This window comes from Mizuhopecten yessoensis, unplaced genomic scaffold (genome assembly GCF_002113885.1).
Source record: "Mizuhopecten yessoensis strain PY_sf001 unplaced genomic scaffold, ASM211388v2 scaffold6135_1, whole genome shotgun sequence".
NCBI lineage: Eukaryota > Metazoa > Mollusca > Bivalvia > Pectinida > Pectinidae > Mizuhopecten > Mizuhopecten yessoensis.
In genome coordinates, this window is record NW_018406397.1 from 226,711 (window position 1) to 245,640 (window position 18,930).

Here is an 18,930-nt window from a genome sequence, read left to right on the forward strand (position 1 = left end):
AAAAATGTGTAAAACCATTTATCAAAATTTAATACATTTGCATCATGAAGTTAAATATGTTTAAAATGTTTGACAAAGTGGCGTGGAGTTGTATGAATTTATTGTGTAATGTAGAAAGTACAAGCCTTTTAAAGTGCTCATAACAGTGGCCATTTCAAATTTCTTTCATACTGTCAGCAAAACTGAACCGGACGTATGAGAATTCAGTAGGAAAGATTTAACTGGATTATTTTTCAATCTAACCCGAGTTTTTTTGTGTAAATCAAAACAGATTCTGCCAGCATACCACATAAGTTAAAACTTCAGGGATATTATTGCATTCAAGTAAATAAATCAGTTTTGTATTTCAATTTATGCAAATGACAAAAATAAGAACGAAAACTGTTTTACTGTCACCAAACACTCAGAGAAATTTACCTTTGAACAAGAGACATAATTTTATGCCTTCTATACAAATTACAAAACACCAGTTAAAATGTTGATTTTAACGAAAAGATCATTTTCCATCAACAAAGGTAATTTTGCAGAAGTCAGATTGTGTGTGTGTCACATAAACAAGATGTACCCAGAGATGTTAGAGGTTTTAAAGTGCCAGTTGTCGGTTGTCGCAGTGGAAAACGCACTTGCATTTCACCTAAGTGGCCCGGGGTTCGATTCCCCAATCAGATGTGAAAAGGTATGGGGTCACCTGCCCAACCCTGTGGGTTTTCTCCAGGTACTTCAGTTTCCTCCCACTGCACCTTAACATCTTGGCCAACAAGAGTGATTAACACAAGTTGAAATAACCTGTTTCATAATTGCTGTAAGATAAATAAAGTTTATATTTTAGACTGTGAGAGTGCTACAGGAATGATACAGACATTGTTTGTGATAGAGATGAGACAGACCCTGTATGTTATGTACAGGAACATGTGTCACAGAACTAAATAGACAAGATCCTACATGCCGCCTGTACGTCCTCCTTGTGTTTTCACCTTTGTCGCTAGAGGTGGTAGGATGTGATAGTGTAGGGGTAATAGACAGTGACAACTTTTGCGGATAACTGTTGTCATCTTATCACGTGTATGCGGTATAATGGCTGGATCAGCTACGCACGCCTATCACCAATTACCTGTTGTGTAAATAGCTAAATATGATAATGTTATCACAGCTACCAAGTCATTTCCTTCCCAGTCACTTTCAAAATGTTTATATTATGATGTAGAAAGGAGATAGTGTGTGGACTCCGCTGAGACACTCCGCTGAGGACACCCCGTGTTCAGAGCTCTGAAGCTGCCCCCGTCTAAACGTTATCACCTAAAATACATAGTTTGCTGATTCCTACAGTTTAAAAAATCAAAAATAGATGTAAGTGTCAAATCCATTTTATTTCACATTTTTTTTCTCTTCCGTATAAATGTCACGATAATTTATTATCAATAAAAAGATTTGCCTTCAAATTCAGCAGGTTTTTTGTCTATCTCCCACCTTCTTCGCTGTATTGTAATATTGTTGTATTAGGTTTAGTCTGATTTAATTGAACATACCTAGATAGTTTAAAATTGTTCAGGAAAAAGCTTTTAAATCAAAAGATCCATACTGCAGCTGTTGTTGGTTAAACTCTATTTACCATTGCATGGTATTGCCACTATAACCCTTCCACATTCAAATAGGCTATGAATATCAGACAGTTCCTGATTATGTCATCATCATTTTGAAGTCATACTTGTTACGTTAGATACCACTGACCTTTCTTGAAGAGATGGCTGTTTTTCATTAAAGCAACATACACGATAAATACATTACTTGAATTTAGTGTTGAACAATTATAAGTTATAACATTACTTGAATTTAGTACTGAACAATTATAAGTTATCACATTATTTGAATTTAGTGCTGAACAATTATATGTTATAACATTACTTGAATTTAGTGCTGAACAATTATAAGTTATAACATTACTTGAATTTAGTGCTGAACATTTATAAGTTATAACATTACTTGAATTTAGTGCTGAACAATTATAAGTTATCACATTTCTTGAATTTAGTACCGAACAATTATAAGTTATCACATTACTTGAATTTAGTGCTGAACAATTATAAGTTATAACATTACTTGAATTTAGTGCTGAACAATTATAAGTTATCACATTTCTTGAATTTAGTACTGAACAATTATAAGTTATCACATGACTTGAATTTAGTGCTGAACTATTATAAGTTATCACATTACTTGAATTTAGTGCTGAACAATTATAAGTTATAACATTACTTGAATTTAGTGCTGAACAATTATAAGTTAACTTGACCCTCTATGTGATAAACAGATTTAAAATAATTGTAGATATAAGTATTCAGAACTGCTTTCAGTTGGCATTCATAGGCATTATGAATGCAAACTGGACAAAGTCAAATTAAACATGAAGTGGTAATGCACTTTGCTGAATTTGCCTTTGTCCAGTTGGCATTCACACTGCCTATATATATGAATCCCAAATGAAAACAGTTCAATGCTTAAATCAACATGCACCATTATATGCTGGTATAACTGTAATATGTACAAGCCATCGATATTATAACCATTTCTACAAGCTAAATGCACATTAAGTCATGAACAATTAAAAAAATTTGGACACAAATAAAAACAAACTGTTGAGAATACCTACCTTATAAATTATTTCTTGTCATTATCAATTTAAAAAAAAATGTAATTTTTGTAATGTATTACTGTGCATTTTAAGTTCTCTAATCTGAAAGGGTCAATTTGAAACTCTATATCAGCCACTTCAAATGTTTAATGCAGGTTTGTTGTTTCCAATGTACTTTTCAAATGAATACAATTTTTAGTTTCAATTGCTGTGCTTTATCATGAACGATAGAGCAACAAATAGAATTACATGAAAGCATTTCAAACGATGAACCTTAAACTGTTTATATACCCATTGAGTAAAAATGAAACAAGAGATTTTTTTGTCATCAAAAAGGCAAAATCTGTCAAGCTGTGTGAAATGTTTTAATTGTTTGGGGGGATTTAAATGTAGTTTCTGTTGAAAGTCAAGAAGTGCTGCGTAGATTTAGTTTGACTGAATAGCGGGCACATCCCAAATGAAATGTATACACTTGACTGGCATTTCTCCCCATGCCGTCTGATTCCCCTTCGATTTTTGGACCTTTCCTTGTCAGACAGACAGCTTTCCATACCTGCGTGCCCCCGGTAATCTGCCTCCCTACCCGACAAAGTGGACACAGGCCCCGTGTTACCAGGTAAAAACGCACAGCATGCAAGCTCTGAAGTATCACAGAGTGCCACGGAAAATGCAATCGTCCAGCACTTCTACGTGATGGTATCCGCAATATGAACAAATACAAAAACCTTTATTATTTGCAAATGAATATTTTCTCTTCTATCCAGAGTAAAATTGATTCAAACTTTCAGATAAGGTTACCCCAGAAACTAATGTATTAGGCTAAACTGTTGACAGTTCCAACACTCTCCCAGGCATTTTTACCTGTTGTAACATTAGCGATCAGAGGTAGTCGTTCAGGGCTCGGGTAGCTAACGGCTATCAAGTCATGCCAAGTGGCGGATACGAAATGAAACACGGTATCAGATTCTAATGTTCAACATCATTCAAGAGGTTAAAACGCTTGCTCAATGACAGCAGCTAAATGCCATCTTTCCGAGTAGCTCTGATCCAACTCTAGATAAATATTGGCCAGGGTAAAATTGTTAAAAGTGTCTGTCCACGTACTTCACCTGGAAACTACTTGTATCAACTTTGTCACAACATGCAGGATCATCGCACTGATAAATATCTCTCCCGTTGAAAAAAAATAAACGTGACCATGCCTCTGATGTTGATAGTAGTTTCACACAGTGTGTTAGCATCTGTGTTACAACCTGTCAGAAATTATACAATATTGTAACAAAATTAGGCCATTTTTCATTGTATCCATTACTTTTAATACTTCATACCTGAACGCATATGCATTTAATTTTAAATTATACATAGATCCAATAATAAATTTATTTACAAAATAAACCTTATTAAATTTCAATATTTTTCCCTGAAAATTATGATACCAGAAAAGAAAGTTTGCTTTTGCTGCCGACAAAATAAAAATAAAATTCAAAGAAGCATTTAATAAGAAGAGAGGTTTTCTGAGTTTTTTCAGTAACAGAAGTAAAGTGATGTTCATCTGACTTAAATCTAATTGCACAGTACAAAATAGCTAAGAATACCTGTACATTTGAATTGTGAGATTCGGTTGTCAAGGTTACCTATATGCGTGGCAGGTTACCATCCCACCTATTATACATTTTATAGATAAAAGTGGCTACTTTCGTATGTTTGTGTCAGCTAACATATCAGATATCCTGTGATACAAATTTATTTCTTTAAGATGTGCAGTTTATTATTCAGCGCTTATTTAAAATGCATCTACTGCATTCAAGCCGGAAAATCTGATCTACATAACGCATTAATTACGGATAGCGTAATTGTGACGGAAGTCAGAATTCACCGTAATGTTTGCACTATATACCGTAAGGTAGCATTTAAATTGTCACATCTTAAATTCTCTTCTACTGCATTTTGATAGGCACTTATGCACCAAAGTATCACAAAAGAATTTAACGGTTCTGCAAGACCTTAACAGATAATTTCTTCACCTTCTTTCTTTATGTCTTATTTGATGATGATTCCTGAAAAGACACCAGGAAAGAGATATCTTTTTATTCATCTTCCATTTGTATAAATGTCTAAAATTACAGTACAGGTGTTTACATGACAACACTGAAACAGGAGTTTTTATTTCTCCGCTTAATTTCCTGATATGACCCCCTGAATTAGAACAAACTGTTAGTGTATGACCCCAGTTAATGACATCACGTATCTCTCGGGCCAATGAGACATTCAATCCCTAATTAATCGATACTTGTGGTTTTACCCACGATGTTTGAATTTCGCTGGCTTGACCAGATCATTGGTGATTGTATTGTCTGTGTGACCGAAGAATCAACGGATAATGTTTTCAATGAGCGTATCAAACCCCGATCTGGTACTAGATACAACAAGGACAGTTATAAAAGTCGCTTCATGATCCTCGATTTCAAATGGCATGACAAAACAGGTTAAACACGATGATAACAACACTAGATAATAATTACACGCAGTTTGCTTCCTACCGAGGTGGGGGTTCCCGCAGTCTCATTAAAGCAGAAACCATTCTTTTCAGCAGTTAAATATTTTTCAGTACTTTAAACCCACTAGGAAAGTTTCTAAACGTGTGCAATACTGTTACAATGTATCAACAAGGCGGGCCATATACCTCCATACACACTTAACCATGCACGACAAAATCTCTACTGCTACCTCGATGATTTACGCACAAAATTACACCATATAGATTTTCAACAAGACAAACCTTTTACCCAACCATTGAAATGAGTTGACCTGGTGAATACAGGGTTCAAACAGGGTCAAATAATTGAGGCAATTTATCTGATATCATTAAATAACGGAGAAGACAGAATTTTGTTTAGAAGTTTGACACTCAACGATTAGCACTCGTTGCTTTGAAAACCGTAATATGGAACACAAATTGTATAGCACTCATTGTATTGAGGGCCTTTATCATGAGATAAAGACAGATGGAAAGAAAACAGGTATTAAATTTAGTACCTAACTACAGTCATTGTTTTCGTGTGAAGAATTCCTATTGAAAAAATTAAATGAAGATTTCAAACAATGACTTCCAATAAGGGTTGAGGACCTTTGTATATAGTTCTGGTGGTTCGTCATTAATCCTCCATCTTTCGTTTATGTGTATAGCGTAATCATGATATCCAATAGGATACAATACATACCTACATTCTTGTTCATGCGAATCATTTCATGCTCTTGGGAGTTGAGAGATCGAATGATTAATTTTTGTAACGGAACAGAAAAAAAGTATTCCTGTAGAAAAGTACCAAGTCAATGTTTCACATAACACAAAATCTTATACACATAAAATTTATAATCGCTCTTTTTTCATGCCTTTCCTTTCATGTAAGAAACTAGAGTTGTAGGGAGAAAATATTCGCAATAAAGCAGGAAACTAAATTCTACGTATCAGAAGTTTATTTTTTCGAAAATAAAAACATGGAGTATTATGGCAATGATAAGTCATTGATAAGTGATTACATTTTTAAGAGTCTATATAAAAACCACACCTTCCTGTTATATCAAAACCTGTTTAGTTTCATTCGAGCTATTCACACTCCCATCCTGGCTGTAACATTTGACGATTTCCATCCAAAAGACACCAACAATTACGATAATTCATCAGAATAACTTCGTCAGATAAGAACGTCCTAACCTATTTTTCGTTTCTATATTCCCTTCAGCACAGTAGGAAATTCTCCTACTTTAAGAAATATACATACATTTTTCATTTTTTAACGCAGTGCTATCGCAGCGCAAGTGAAGTGTCGGTAGAATATGACAGTGTATTAGGCTTGCTATCGTATTTCTGCTGGTTGTAACTCTGCAGGCAATCTTTCACTTTTACTTACTATGGAGTAGGTGATAGTAGCTAGATAGCGTAAGGTTTTGGCAGGAATTGAATGCTCCGGATACTGGGACAACAGAGAGCAGGGTAGGGATCTGGCAGCCGGCCTGACCCCTCATGAGATAAGTGTCCCTACCTCCTACGGGGCCCAACCCTCACCTGTTCCCTCAATCCGCCTGATGGCACACAAATTTGATTTTTAATATAAATGTTTTCTGCTTCAATTTCCTAGCGTAATCTGACGGAGGATCTATCTTGACTGTTGGGTGAGCACCTCACCGTAGGGATAACACATGTACTTTCATTTCAAGCCCCAGCCGGACAGCAGGAGGGCCTATAAACAACTTCTGAAACTCTGACATACTATGATAATTTTTTGATAAGCTAATGCTCTTTAAACACTTTATCAATATATTTCCTTCCCGTAATTTTTTAGGCTTTAAAGTCAAAAAGTCAAAGAGGAATTGCGAACCCAAACGAAAAAACCAGGACTGCTAGCTGTCAGACTTCTCTAGTGATTCTTTTAAGTCTACAGTTCCTCCACAGAACTGTTTCATCGGATTCCAAACCAAAGCTTTTGACAACATGTTGCTAGCCGCTATAAGAAATTACTGTTGTTCTCCTGGCTTAAGATTACCATGATGAAGTGTTATCTCATCTTGTCAAATTATCCAGCAATATGGAAAGTGAAAATTTATCTCTGAATTCATCTCCAAGAACAATGTTTGCACTCATTTAGTCTGATTAAAAATGCTGCATTAAAACTTGGTGACCCCAGTACGGGTCCAGAGAGGCTTTGAAGGTAGGGTTAGTGCAGGGGCCAGTCAGTGGTCTTATAAAGGGAAAACGAGAGATGTGAAAAAGTACAGGGGTAACAGGATGATCCCAGTGCCAGCCCATTTCCGATATAATAACAAGCATGTTCTACAATAGATAAAAATGTGCCCTGAATCTGTAAGTTCCTTAAGCGCTGATTGGCTCTCTGACATACAATACTATTGCTAGGACTTTTGTCTTTTGCAGAAACTTCCTGTTTTGGTGCATACAGAAGCCTGTCAGTTATATCAGAAGGTATATACTTAAGTTACTATACAATTGATATACAATTGAAAATATCCACATAATGAGAACACCTGTTACACTGCCTCCGCAGACATCAATTTACAGTAAACCTGTAAAGCATTGCTTTACTTATGTAACACCTGCATACAAGGTTACCTGTAATAGGGACGAGATGCAGGGTACAACTTCATATAGAGGTAACCTGTTATATGGACCTGATTCTGGGTACACCTTCAGATAGAGGTCACCTGTTAGACGGACCTGATACTGGGAACACTTTCATATAGAGGTCACCTGTTATACGGACCTGATACTGGGTACACTTTCATATAGAGGTCACCTGTTATAGGAACCTGATACAGTGTACACCTTCATAAAGAGGTCATCTGTTATAGGGAATTGATACTGGGTACACCTTCATACAGAGGTCAACTGTTATACGGACCTGATACTGGGTACACTTTCATATAGAGGTCACCTGTTATAAGGACCTGATACTGAGTACACTTTCATATAGAGGTCACCTGTTATAGGGACCGGATATAGGGTACACCTTCATAAAGAGGTCACCTGTTATACGGACCTGGTACTGGGTACACTTTCATATAGAGGTCACCTGTTATCGGAACCTGATACAGTGTACACCTTCATAAAGGGGTCATCTGTTATAGGGAATTGATACTGGGTACACCTTCATACAGAGTCAACTGTTATACGGACCTGATACTGGGGACACTTTCATATAGAGGTCACCTGTTATCGGAACCTGATACAGTGTACACCTTCATAAAGAGGTCAACTGTTATAGGGAATTAATACTGGGTACACCTTCATACAGAGTCAACTGTTATACGGACCTGATACTGGATACACCTTAATATAGAGGTCACCTGTTATAGGGACCTGACAAAGTATACACCTTCATATAGAGGTCACCTGTTATACTGACCTGATACAGGGTACACCTTCATATAGAGGTCATCTGTTAAAGGGACCTGATACTGGATACACCTTCACATAGAGGTCACCTGTTATAGGGACCTGATAAAGTATACACCTTCATATAGAGGTCACCTGTTATAGGAACCTGATACAGGGTATACCTTCATATAGAGGTCACCTGTTATAGGGACCTGATACTGGGTACACCTTCATATAGAGGTCACCTGTTATAGAGACCTGATACAGGGTATACCTTCATATAGAGGTCACCTGTTATAGGAACCTGATACAGGGTACACCTTCATATAGAAGTCACCTGTTATAGGGACCTGATACATGGTACACCTTCATATAGAGGTCACCTGTTATAGGGACCTGATACAGGGTACACCTTCATATGGTGGTCACCTGTTATAGGGACCTGATACAGGGTACAACTTCATATAGAGGTCACCTGCTATAGGAACCTGATACAGGGTCACCTTCATATAGAGGTCACCTGTTATAGGGACCTGATACAAGGTACACCTTCATATAGAGGTCACCTGTTATAGGGACCGGATACAGGGTAACCTTCATATAAAGGTCACCTGTTATAGGGACCTGATACAGGGTACACCTTCATACAGAGGTCACCTGTTATAGGGACCTGAAACAGGTTACACCTTCATATAGAGGTCACCTGTTAAAGGGACCTAATACAGGATACACCTTCATACAGAGGTCACCTGCTATAGGAACCTGATACAGGGTCACCTTCATATAGAGGTCACCTGTTACAGGGACCTGATACAGGGTACACCTTCATATAGAGGTCCCCTGTTATAGGAACCTGATACTGGGTACACCTTCATATAGAGGTCACCTGTTATAGGGACCTGATACAGGGTACACCTTCATACAGAGGTCACCTGTTATAGGGACCTGATACAGGATACACCTTCATACAGAGGTCCCCTGTTATAGGAACCTTATACTGGGTACACCTTTATAAAGAGGTCACCTGTTAAAGGGACCTGATACAGGGTACACCTTCATACAGAGGTCACTTGTAATAGGGACCTGATACAGGTTAAATCTTCACAACATATCTGTTTATAAAAACGTCCCTTTCTTTTTTTCTAATTGACCTTTTCAACTGGTGCTGCGACGAGACAACTACAATAGATCATTTGTTTCATTGGTCCGGACAGAAGTGAGAGGTCAGGTAGGTACACCTATGTATACCAATTATATATCAATTACAGTGCTAAAATAAACTTGGCCTTTTACTCGCTTAGACATAAACATTAGTTTTTACAGTTATAATTATTTAATCATCTTATGACAAGATAAATGATTTGACAAAAAAAAAGGAAATGAAATTATAGCCATACCATGTACTAATGTATTCAATTTAAAAAGAGGTTAAGACATCTAGAAATTTAAAATGTAAGTGACAAGTTTAATTTGGTTTTCAACCATCAGACAGTAATTGTTATTTGTATCCATTGGTGTACTTGCTGTATTGTACACGGTATAGTTATGACTGCCCCGGAGCTGCAGTAAGATCCCTCCACAGATAACTGGGCCAATTTAAACCAAAAATGGAAGACTGTCAGAATTAAGAATTGTCCCCCATGCAGGTGTCCTCCAGAGCAGGATCACTGACTTTCCCCCCCCCCCCCCCCCCCCCCCCCCCCCTCCTCCTGTTATCTGATAATAAGATAAATTCCTTATCCCTCCATCTACCAGAGCCTTTTTAGCTCACAAAACAAAATCCTCAAGCGTAAAATCTTCTCCCCGGAGATAAGACAATGGAAGTTAGTGTTAAAATGACGGAATTCTTTCTCTTTTATGACATTTTTTTAATTGATTGTGTTTAACAGGCTAAAGTTTTTACATGTAGATCTGATTAAGTTATAACTGTAAAAATGTTGAGTTTGATAAATGGTTTCCACCACCCTGTGCAATAGCTTTAGAATTTATTTTGTATTGTAACAATGACATTCAGAATAGCAGAAATGTGTCTGGGTATTTATTGTAAACAGTTTAAATTAATTCTGTTCTGTTCCATGTTAACTTTAGAAATACTGGTAATTAAATTCAGAAAATGTAGGTAAATCTTCAGCTAAATCAGCACTGAAATCAATCTAATCAGGAATAATAAGAATATCTAAAAAAAAAGTTATGGATCAGTTATAACTTCACAAAAATCATTCTTCACCAATGAAAACATAAAAATATTATAAACATTGATTTTTATAATTTGAAAATTAAAATTTTATATAAATAATTATATCAATATTTAATAATATTGATGAATACCACATACTTTTTAATATATGTGCACAGCAGAAACGAGAGAGAAAAATACCCAATATTAGTAAGCTAAGTGAATCAGAAGGCACTCTTCATCATCATCATGAATTAATCAGTAATTACTTAATATATATATAAATTATCACTTGATTTGTCTAACCTTTGCGACGGTCAGAACTAGGATGGGTTTCCTGATCACGGGTCCGGGGACTGGAAACTTTGTCTTCATCTGAATCAGTTTCTTTATCTTTCTCAATGTCAATGAGCTTCATTTTGTCACGTTTCTGTTTACTTGGTATCAGAATCATTTTTTGTTCCTCTACATACATCCAAGCTCCCTCAGATTCTCAGTTCAAAAAATTAAACACGACTCAATGATCTCGGTGACATGCCAATTACTGTCCCACCAGGAAAAAATTCACCACAGCCGATTGAATCGTCGTGTACAATAATAGCATTGAGCAAACACCAAGTGGGTAGCAACTGTGGAGGTTTGTAGGGATGTGTACATACTACTCTCTCATCCTCGGCCTCTCGTGTATACACCCCGGGTAAGACCAATTAATCGACCGTGACCACACAATTCACGCTTAAACTATTCAATGAAAACATTTCGGCACAATTCTCCTCTTCAAAAAAAAAGATCTTTTAAAAGTGTCCGCTCGTCATAAAAGAGAACAATGAAAAATGAGTTTAATCGTTTAATATTTCCATAACGAGTGCTCATCACATATAAAAGTTAGCTTAAAAAGTCCATTTTTTTACTATCTTAACTGTGCGTTCCTTTCACCTGCTGTTAATGCTAAATTAAGTAGCTGATTATTCCGTGATATAGTTTGCTACGATACTCTAGAAAAATCTGTCCCATAAATACCCTCTGATAATGTTCTTAAACCTGAAACTGAATCCTCACCACATCAGAATAATGATGGATTTTACCTGTATCTCTTAATACCAAAGAAGGGAATTATGAAAATGAAAGGTTGAAAGGGAAAATAAAAAAAAGTTCACATAATATTCAAGATGTCATTGATAAAGGCATTTGATGTCAACACAGCCCATGAACATTTAATGGTGAATGAATTATGGGCCATATATCTAGCTGATAGTTTAACGCTGTTTAAAGATGTCAGGAAGGCAGAAAGATAGGATCATTTCAGTCGAGTCAGTCTAATTTACTGGTAAGAATATTGCATACGAAATTAAAACTTAACAAAAAACGTTACTTTCCTGTCAGCATGGATAGGAAATATTTACATTCTGGAGTAAAGCATTAAAAAAACCACCTATACAGTTAGGGAAAAATTTCCACTTAGGGAAGATAAATTTTACCGGTACATTAACAAGTTGTCTGTTTTACTTATTCACGATCATTACGAAACGGCCATCACAGTAAACAAAGAACTTCAAATAAAAATAACAACAGCGAGCATTGTCTGACAAATCACCATCCATCTCATCATAGATCCCTTGCGCACCAAGCCCTGGACAAGAATGGAAATAATGCCATGTCTCTCCACTCTAAATTTCTAAAATATCTGAAACTTTATAGCTCATCAAAGACAACACTTGTCTTCAATATGCAGATTGAAGAGAATTGAAATGCATATTTTTTTGTTTTTCGTTTTGCGGTTTATACAATGGCAATCAAGTGAACACAGAAGAACGTGTCTTACTTGTGCTGTTATTTTTTATACCAGGCAAAACATAAAGATCTGAACCAAAATTTGAAAGGGTTGAGCAATTTATTTCTTCCTTCCTTTTCTTCTTCTACCTTACTGTGATAATGTGATTCCAGGTATTGGTTCTAACTGGTAATAGCCTAATTATAAAACCTTTTAAATAAATATTTTACGAAAAAACGTTTTTCTATAGGAATCAAATTAATTTTTTGATATTTATTAATCCGCAAAAAAAGAAAATTATTTCCTTTGTAAAATTTCTTTTCTGATGGGAACATTGAAAAATTGCATTTTTTTCCTCTCACAATAAACTTACATAAAGGGAAATTTGAAATTATTCTTTCATGCCTGGTTTAATAAAATCCTTGTCAATGCTATAATAGGCAAACATGGGAACACAAAAAGAATAAAAAGGTTAAAAGAATCCATGTCAACAGACTGAAAGAAAAGCAAAAACACTGACAGTAACTTAATCAATCATTTTGAAAAGGGAATTCCTCTGTTGTATCAGGCCTATGATTTGTCATCAAAAATTGGTGTCTTGGTCAATGCTGCGTTTGAATTCTTTGGGAACTAATGGTCAATCCATCAGTGTCCACTACGAAAGAGACCAGTCAGCTGTCACCAGACTGACGACACTGCTTCTGCCTAACTTCTCAGCATCATTAAAAAGTAACATGATCAGCAATGCAACTTTTAATTTAGGTACACAATAAAAAAAGGGGTATCAAAAATAAATCAGAATTGTGAATTCAAAAAATCTATATTAAAAAAGAAAATAAAAAGTTATAAAATGAAGTGCAATATACACCAGAAACAATTTTTATTTCCTGCAACAAAAAAAATACTGGCACTTTTTTAAAATCTGAGAATAGAATTTTTGAGTCCTGCAGGACTACAATAAATGCCCCTATAGGGCCCCATGAAGGTTGACATGTACTGAGTTTGTGTTTTACGATAATGTAACATGTGATGAGGAGTAAGTGTTTATGCTGAAGACCAGCTGGACCTGACCGGAGACAGTTGCCACGATTACATGGTAACTAAGCAATATGGCCGCTTGTTCAATCAGGTGTAAAACTCAAAGAGAATTCCAGTCCCGGCCTCATTCCAAAGTGATTAACTATCTTCAATTAATTACAGTTTTATTTACGCTGTGCTCTTGTGTTACTTTTTATTTCAAAACTGCAAGTTTTTTATTGATACATGCAATGGTTCAAACAAGACGGCTCTTTACTTGTACTGGTAATATACTCCCCCTCCTTCTTAATCATATCAATGGTAAGTTGATTAGTTCATCGTTAATAATAATTTTATCTATCCTCTCATCTCCACTTTATCTTTTAAAATGATTTTTACCAAGACCTCCCAACCTGGCTTTTACCCCTCCCCATCCTCTTTTCTCACTCCCCTCTCTCCCTTCCCCACTTCTCTCCCTCCTTAAACCTCCCCCTCCTTTTAATAAAGGACATTAAAAGTTCAAACAATGTCATACGTTTGGATGGTGGTTTCTTGCGTGTACTAAAATGTGAAGAAGGAAATTTCTGGTTATTATATATCAATAAATCTCTGTTTACATGTGGATTACAAGTCTCAATTGTCTTCATTTGATCCTCATTATCAAAGAGTTAACTGCCCTTGTTGCTAAGGTGAAATTGGTGCAGAAAGATGGCCAGTTTTTGTACCAAACTCTTCTAAAGTTTTGATCTAAACTGATACCATCCCCAAAACACAATGCTCCCACCCCTATCAGAGACTATTAGATTGATCCAGATCAATATGGAGGAGAGTTCAATAGGGATGGGAAAGGGACGAAGGTTTAATCTAGATATCAAGTTCGGAAAAAAGAAAATAAATAAGAAATTAAGAAGCAAGATTTCCATCCAAAAGAGCAAACTTTAGATTTATCTGCGTAACATTATATTATACACTGTAATCAAAGATCAAACACAAAAGATGACCCCCTCAAAAGAGACCTTCCCTTTTTGTTCCAGACTCGCGTTTACATTTCAGATAGTTTTCGTTTTCTTTTGTGTTTTTTTAGTTAAGTTTTCGTACTCATCGAACCAGATGACAAGGTTGTTTCTAGATAAACATAATAAATAAAAGTGCCTCCATTTTTGTTCCTTTGTAAAATTTTGATTCGACGTATACTTTTCAGTTTCTTTACATTTAGGGAATCTTTTTGCCGGTCATCCCAGAGACATTATTTGTTCCTGCGACTGATGACATACAGACAGGAGATTTTATCGGTTGTCTGTTTCGTTGAACTAGTATACTTTTACCTACAAATGAGATTTCATCAGTTTTCTATTTCACGACCAATCTTTTGTTTCTGATAACAACAAAGCGATGGGCGACTACAAGCTGTTCCTCAAACAACACTAAAATGTCATGGAGTTGATTCCCTTTGTAACCGTCGCGAATCTATCTGTATCTGTTGAAAACTTAGACAAGTTGTTATGTATCTGATTCAGAAATCCGTCCCACTTTTACCATCGCTATATTTACTCTTACTACACAATGAGAGAAAGATGTAAATGTGATAGAAATCTTAAATCTCTCGTTTTTCCTCACGATTTTTTTCTGTGTCAACACAAATGGACAAAACCAAAAACAAATTGAATACACCACTGGGTCCTTAAGGCAAGGCATTAACATTCCACCATGAAATCGGAGCCAGTATTTCTTCCACCCTATCTGCTCATAAAAAGTGAAAAGCTTGAATTTAATTTATTTTAATTTAAAGTTTCAATAGAGTTTGTTGCATTGTTGAAAAGTGAGCCATGTTTTAGAACATTAAACTGGCCAGGTAGATTATCACTTCACATAGAAAATAAACACTACTTCATCATGAGTCGTCCAGGAAGGATTTTTTTTATCCTAAAGTCACTAATAAAACTACCTGATACGTTTAAATTTGTAGTTGTCTTGATTCAACAATGGCTTTGAAGATTACTTTTAATAATGCGCAAGATAAAGAGTCTGAATGACAATGATTTATATCATCCAGATTTTTTCGCACACCCATACCAAATGTAATTCATTTAAAATTCTTTGAAAGGTATAATTTTTCTTCCGTAACTTGTTTTCCTAATTTTCTCAGGATTTTCATCACCAGTAAGTGAGATTTTTACCAGATAACTGATCCGAATTCTCTGTCCGTAACCTATTCCTCGAAAAACAAGTTTACTTGCACGCTACTGAAACTCCTGTCTCTTTTTATGCTGCCTCATTGGCTCCTTTCAAACGAAACTCATCACCAGAACATACCTCCATTTCTGAAGATGTACACAGGCAACACGTACAACAATGACGAAGTATTTCGATGTCATCATATGGGCTAAATGTCCCAGTTTCTATTTCAATGTATTGAATGAGGAAATGTTTTATCAAAGAAAGACAAGAGATATTCTCACCATCAAGTTACACACATTTCTAAGGCCGCTAAACCCGATTCCTAGACTACTAAATCAGATGAGATGAAAATCTCCCGAGAAATAAAGAGTCTTCTTCAAGGGTCAGCACTTGGCCCTTTCTCAGGAGTGTTTTCTTACTCTTTTAAAAAACAATTACAGCAAAAACTGTTACTCTTTTTGTTTTGAATTCATTTGAAACCATACAGGTATCTACTTTAAACAATTCTAAAATTACAGGTGTTTTTTGTTTGTTTTTAATTCTTACTGATAATTATATTAATTAGCCATTTTCAAAAGTCATCAAATCAAATATTTTCAAGAATTTGTTTGTTGTCTTAGATCCTAATTAGAAACAGTTCAATTTGTCCACGTTTAAATTGAGATCTACAGTATTATATTTTAGTACATTTTTATTATCTAGATGTCTTGAATACTATTGTATATCAAATTTTGTTTCTGCCCTATGACTTATATTATTATTAATATTAAAGACTTTATTCAATCTTTTACTATTTTATTTAATCTTTTATATCATAGTTCAAAGTAAATTGTCTCAAACTGTTGGTTTGAGTTCAATTATGATATGTGTTTGTGTATATTTAGAAAAATCAATCAATGCATAAGGAAGGAAAACTTCGCACACTAAATTTTGATGAGAAAATATGAAACGTCTTCTCTAGGAGGAAGCAATAATTGACAGGTTAAAAATATGAAAACAAAAACTACAAAGCAACTGAAACAAAATATGTTTCTTAACTTTTAAAAACTTACGCATCCCTGTCAGTAAAACAATAAAATTAAAAATGTCTTTTATTAAAAATTTCCTGCAACTTAAATAAAAATTATGTGAAAACAAAAAGAAGGAAAATAGTGAAACATTGTTGTTTTTTGTTTTGTTTTAAAAACCTAGAAAATGTTACTATATCTATATTACTGATAATTTTAAAAGTACAACGTCAAAACCTTAACTTCTCATTTTTTCTCTCCATTTCCCTGTTGCACAAGTGTTCAACAAAAGGAGACATTCTTATGTTAGCAAGGGAAGGTTGAAATCAGTCCCACCATCTGATGGTCGGTGGACAGAGATAAGTATCAGCATTGAGATTGTCACAAACATAAGACTAGGGAAATCAGTAGTTGTGATAATCTTTTGTGATATTTGGATAAAACGCCTGGGAAACACTTGTAGTGTAATCAATCTCTCTCAAATCGTGTTAGAAACTATGAACTCACTTGCCAGTGTTCTTCTCCGAGGTTATTATCTTTCACGTACGAATAACTTGTTTCAATTAATAGTCTCGGAAAAATTCATTTCCTTGAGCTAATACTGGGTTTGAAAAACATCCCGGCAGACTGATCAGTATCTAAAGTCAGTGTGATAAATAACCACAAAAAAAATCATTTTATCTGAAATATCTCCCTAAAAATTAAAAGAATTGCCCACCATCTAGATTAATAGATTAAAGAAGGATTTACAAAGAAATTTCTTGAGTTTTTTACTTTAGATAATAATGCCGCCATTCTTAATTATACAAATATATATCTAAAATTTTGTAGTAATGATCTGTATGAAAATAATTATTTTCAAAATTATCCCCTTTATAAAATCGTTTATTTTTAATCTGGATGTCTATAATTCAGAAATAATGATCTGTAAAATAATTATCCAACAAATTAAATTGAAATTTGTTTGCATTGAGAAGAATCAAACCTGAATAACGTATCAAGTAAATCCAACTGAAATAATTAATGCACATTTTAACTAAATGTTAATGAAAAACCTCAAATAATCCCTATAATTATTTCCATTTTTCTAAGCAAATTGAATAAATCCATTACGAAGGGTCACCAGTAATTTACATATCATTGTCATTCTTTGCCCCTACTGTCAAATTACTGTAATAAAAATGGCGGAAGGCATTAACTATGGGGGGGAAAAAACAATTAAACCTACTTGTTGGTTCTTCCGATTGGATTACGTGACTGCCCTCAGCCAGTGCAGCGGATGTTTGTGTACAACCGGCCATGACGATCTCCGTCCACTCCTAGTCCGAACCTTACCAAACTGTGACCAGTGACTTTATTAACATTTTATATTGAGCATATAGTTTTACACTTCATTGAAATCTCAACTCAATCTGAAAATCTCGATTCTTCGTTAGCTAAAAAAACCAACCTGGTAACATGCAAGTGGGTAGTAGCGTAATTTGATCTAGGAGCATTGTCTCGTCGGCTATTGACCAGTAATAGCCAAAGTCGAACTGATCAACTGTAGCCGTTTTCGACTTGGGATAATACACGCCTACTTCACAATAGATTGCAATCGTCTTCCCTGACTTGCCTAGACAGTTTAGTATGGGAGAGGATTTCAAGTTATTCAAACGGCTTTTACAATAGTAACATCACGTTAAGAAATAATAAATGAATTCCCAGTAGGGGAGTCGGATCAGTAAAAAAGGCCATATTGTACATTGGTTATGAAAAAAAAATGTATTCTTTCTGGTAACTTGGAACAAAAAATCGTTATTTCAACAGCATTTAATCTTTCTCATCTAAGTTCTTGTGTCCTGTCTCGTCACTGAGCAGGCTCGGACAAAAGAGCTACAAGTTTAGTCCTATTTCAATGTACAAATGCATTAGTATACATATCATACACTTATTGGACTGTTAAATTTCCAATTTGATTGTGTACCTTTCAATTTGAAATTAAAAAAAATCTTATTGAAACTGTTGCTGGGTTTTTTCATAGGAAAAGTATACTTTATACTCGGAATATATAATTATGATGAACCCACGTACAACACTCATATGGTAATTGAGTTGGTAATCGCAAACTGTAATCATAAATTTAAATTTTATTTCCTTTTAAATTTTGTTGTGAAAATGATAACAAACATGCTTTTACAATAGGCCTGAACAGGAATACTCACTGTCACACATACCCAGGCCCTTCACTGACCATTGCTATTATACTTCAGCCGTACAAAA

The 18,930-nt window shown here is 35.1% G+C and overlaps 1 protein-coding gene across 2 annotated transcripts in view; it reads right to left on the minus strand.

Moving 5' to 3' along the window:
* Positions 1–18,009, minus strand: part of LOC110451528 (PR domain zinc finger protein 1-like) — a 57,470-nt gene extending 39,461 nt beyond the window's left edge. Inside the window, exon 1 of one of the 2 annotated variants that reach the window (XM_021499598.1) lies at positions 17,897–18,009. In XM_021499598.1, the coding sequence (XP_021355273.1) occupies positions 17,897–17,969 (73 nt within the window). In that variant the 5' untranslated portion in view covers positions 17,970–18,009. Of the gene's footprint in view, positions 1–11,001; positions 11,334–17,896 lie in introns of those variants that run through there. The other variant, XM_021499597.1, reaches the window with a different exon arrangement.
* Positions 18,010–18,930: the final 921 nt, after the last annotated feature.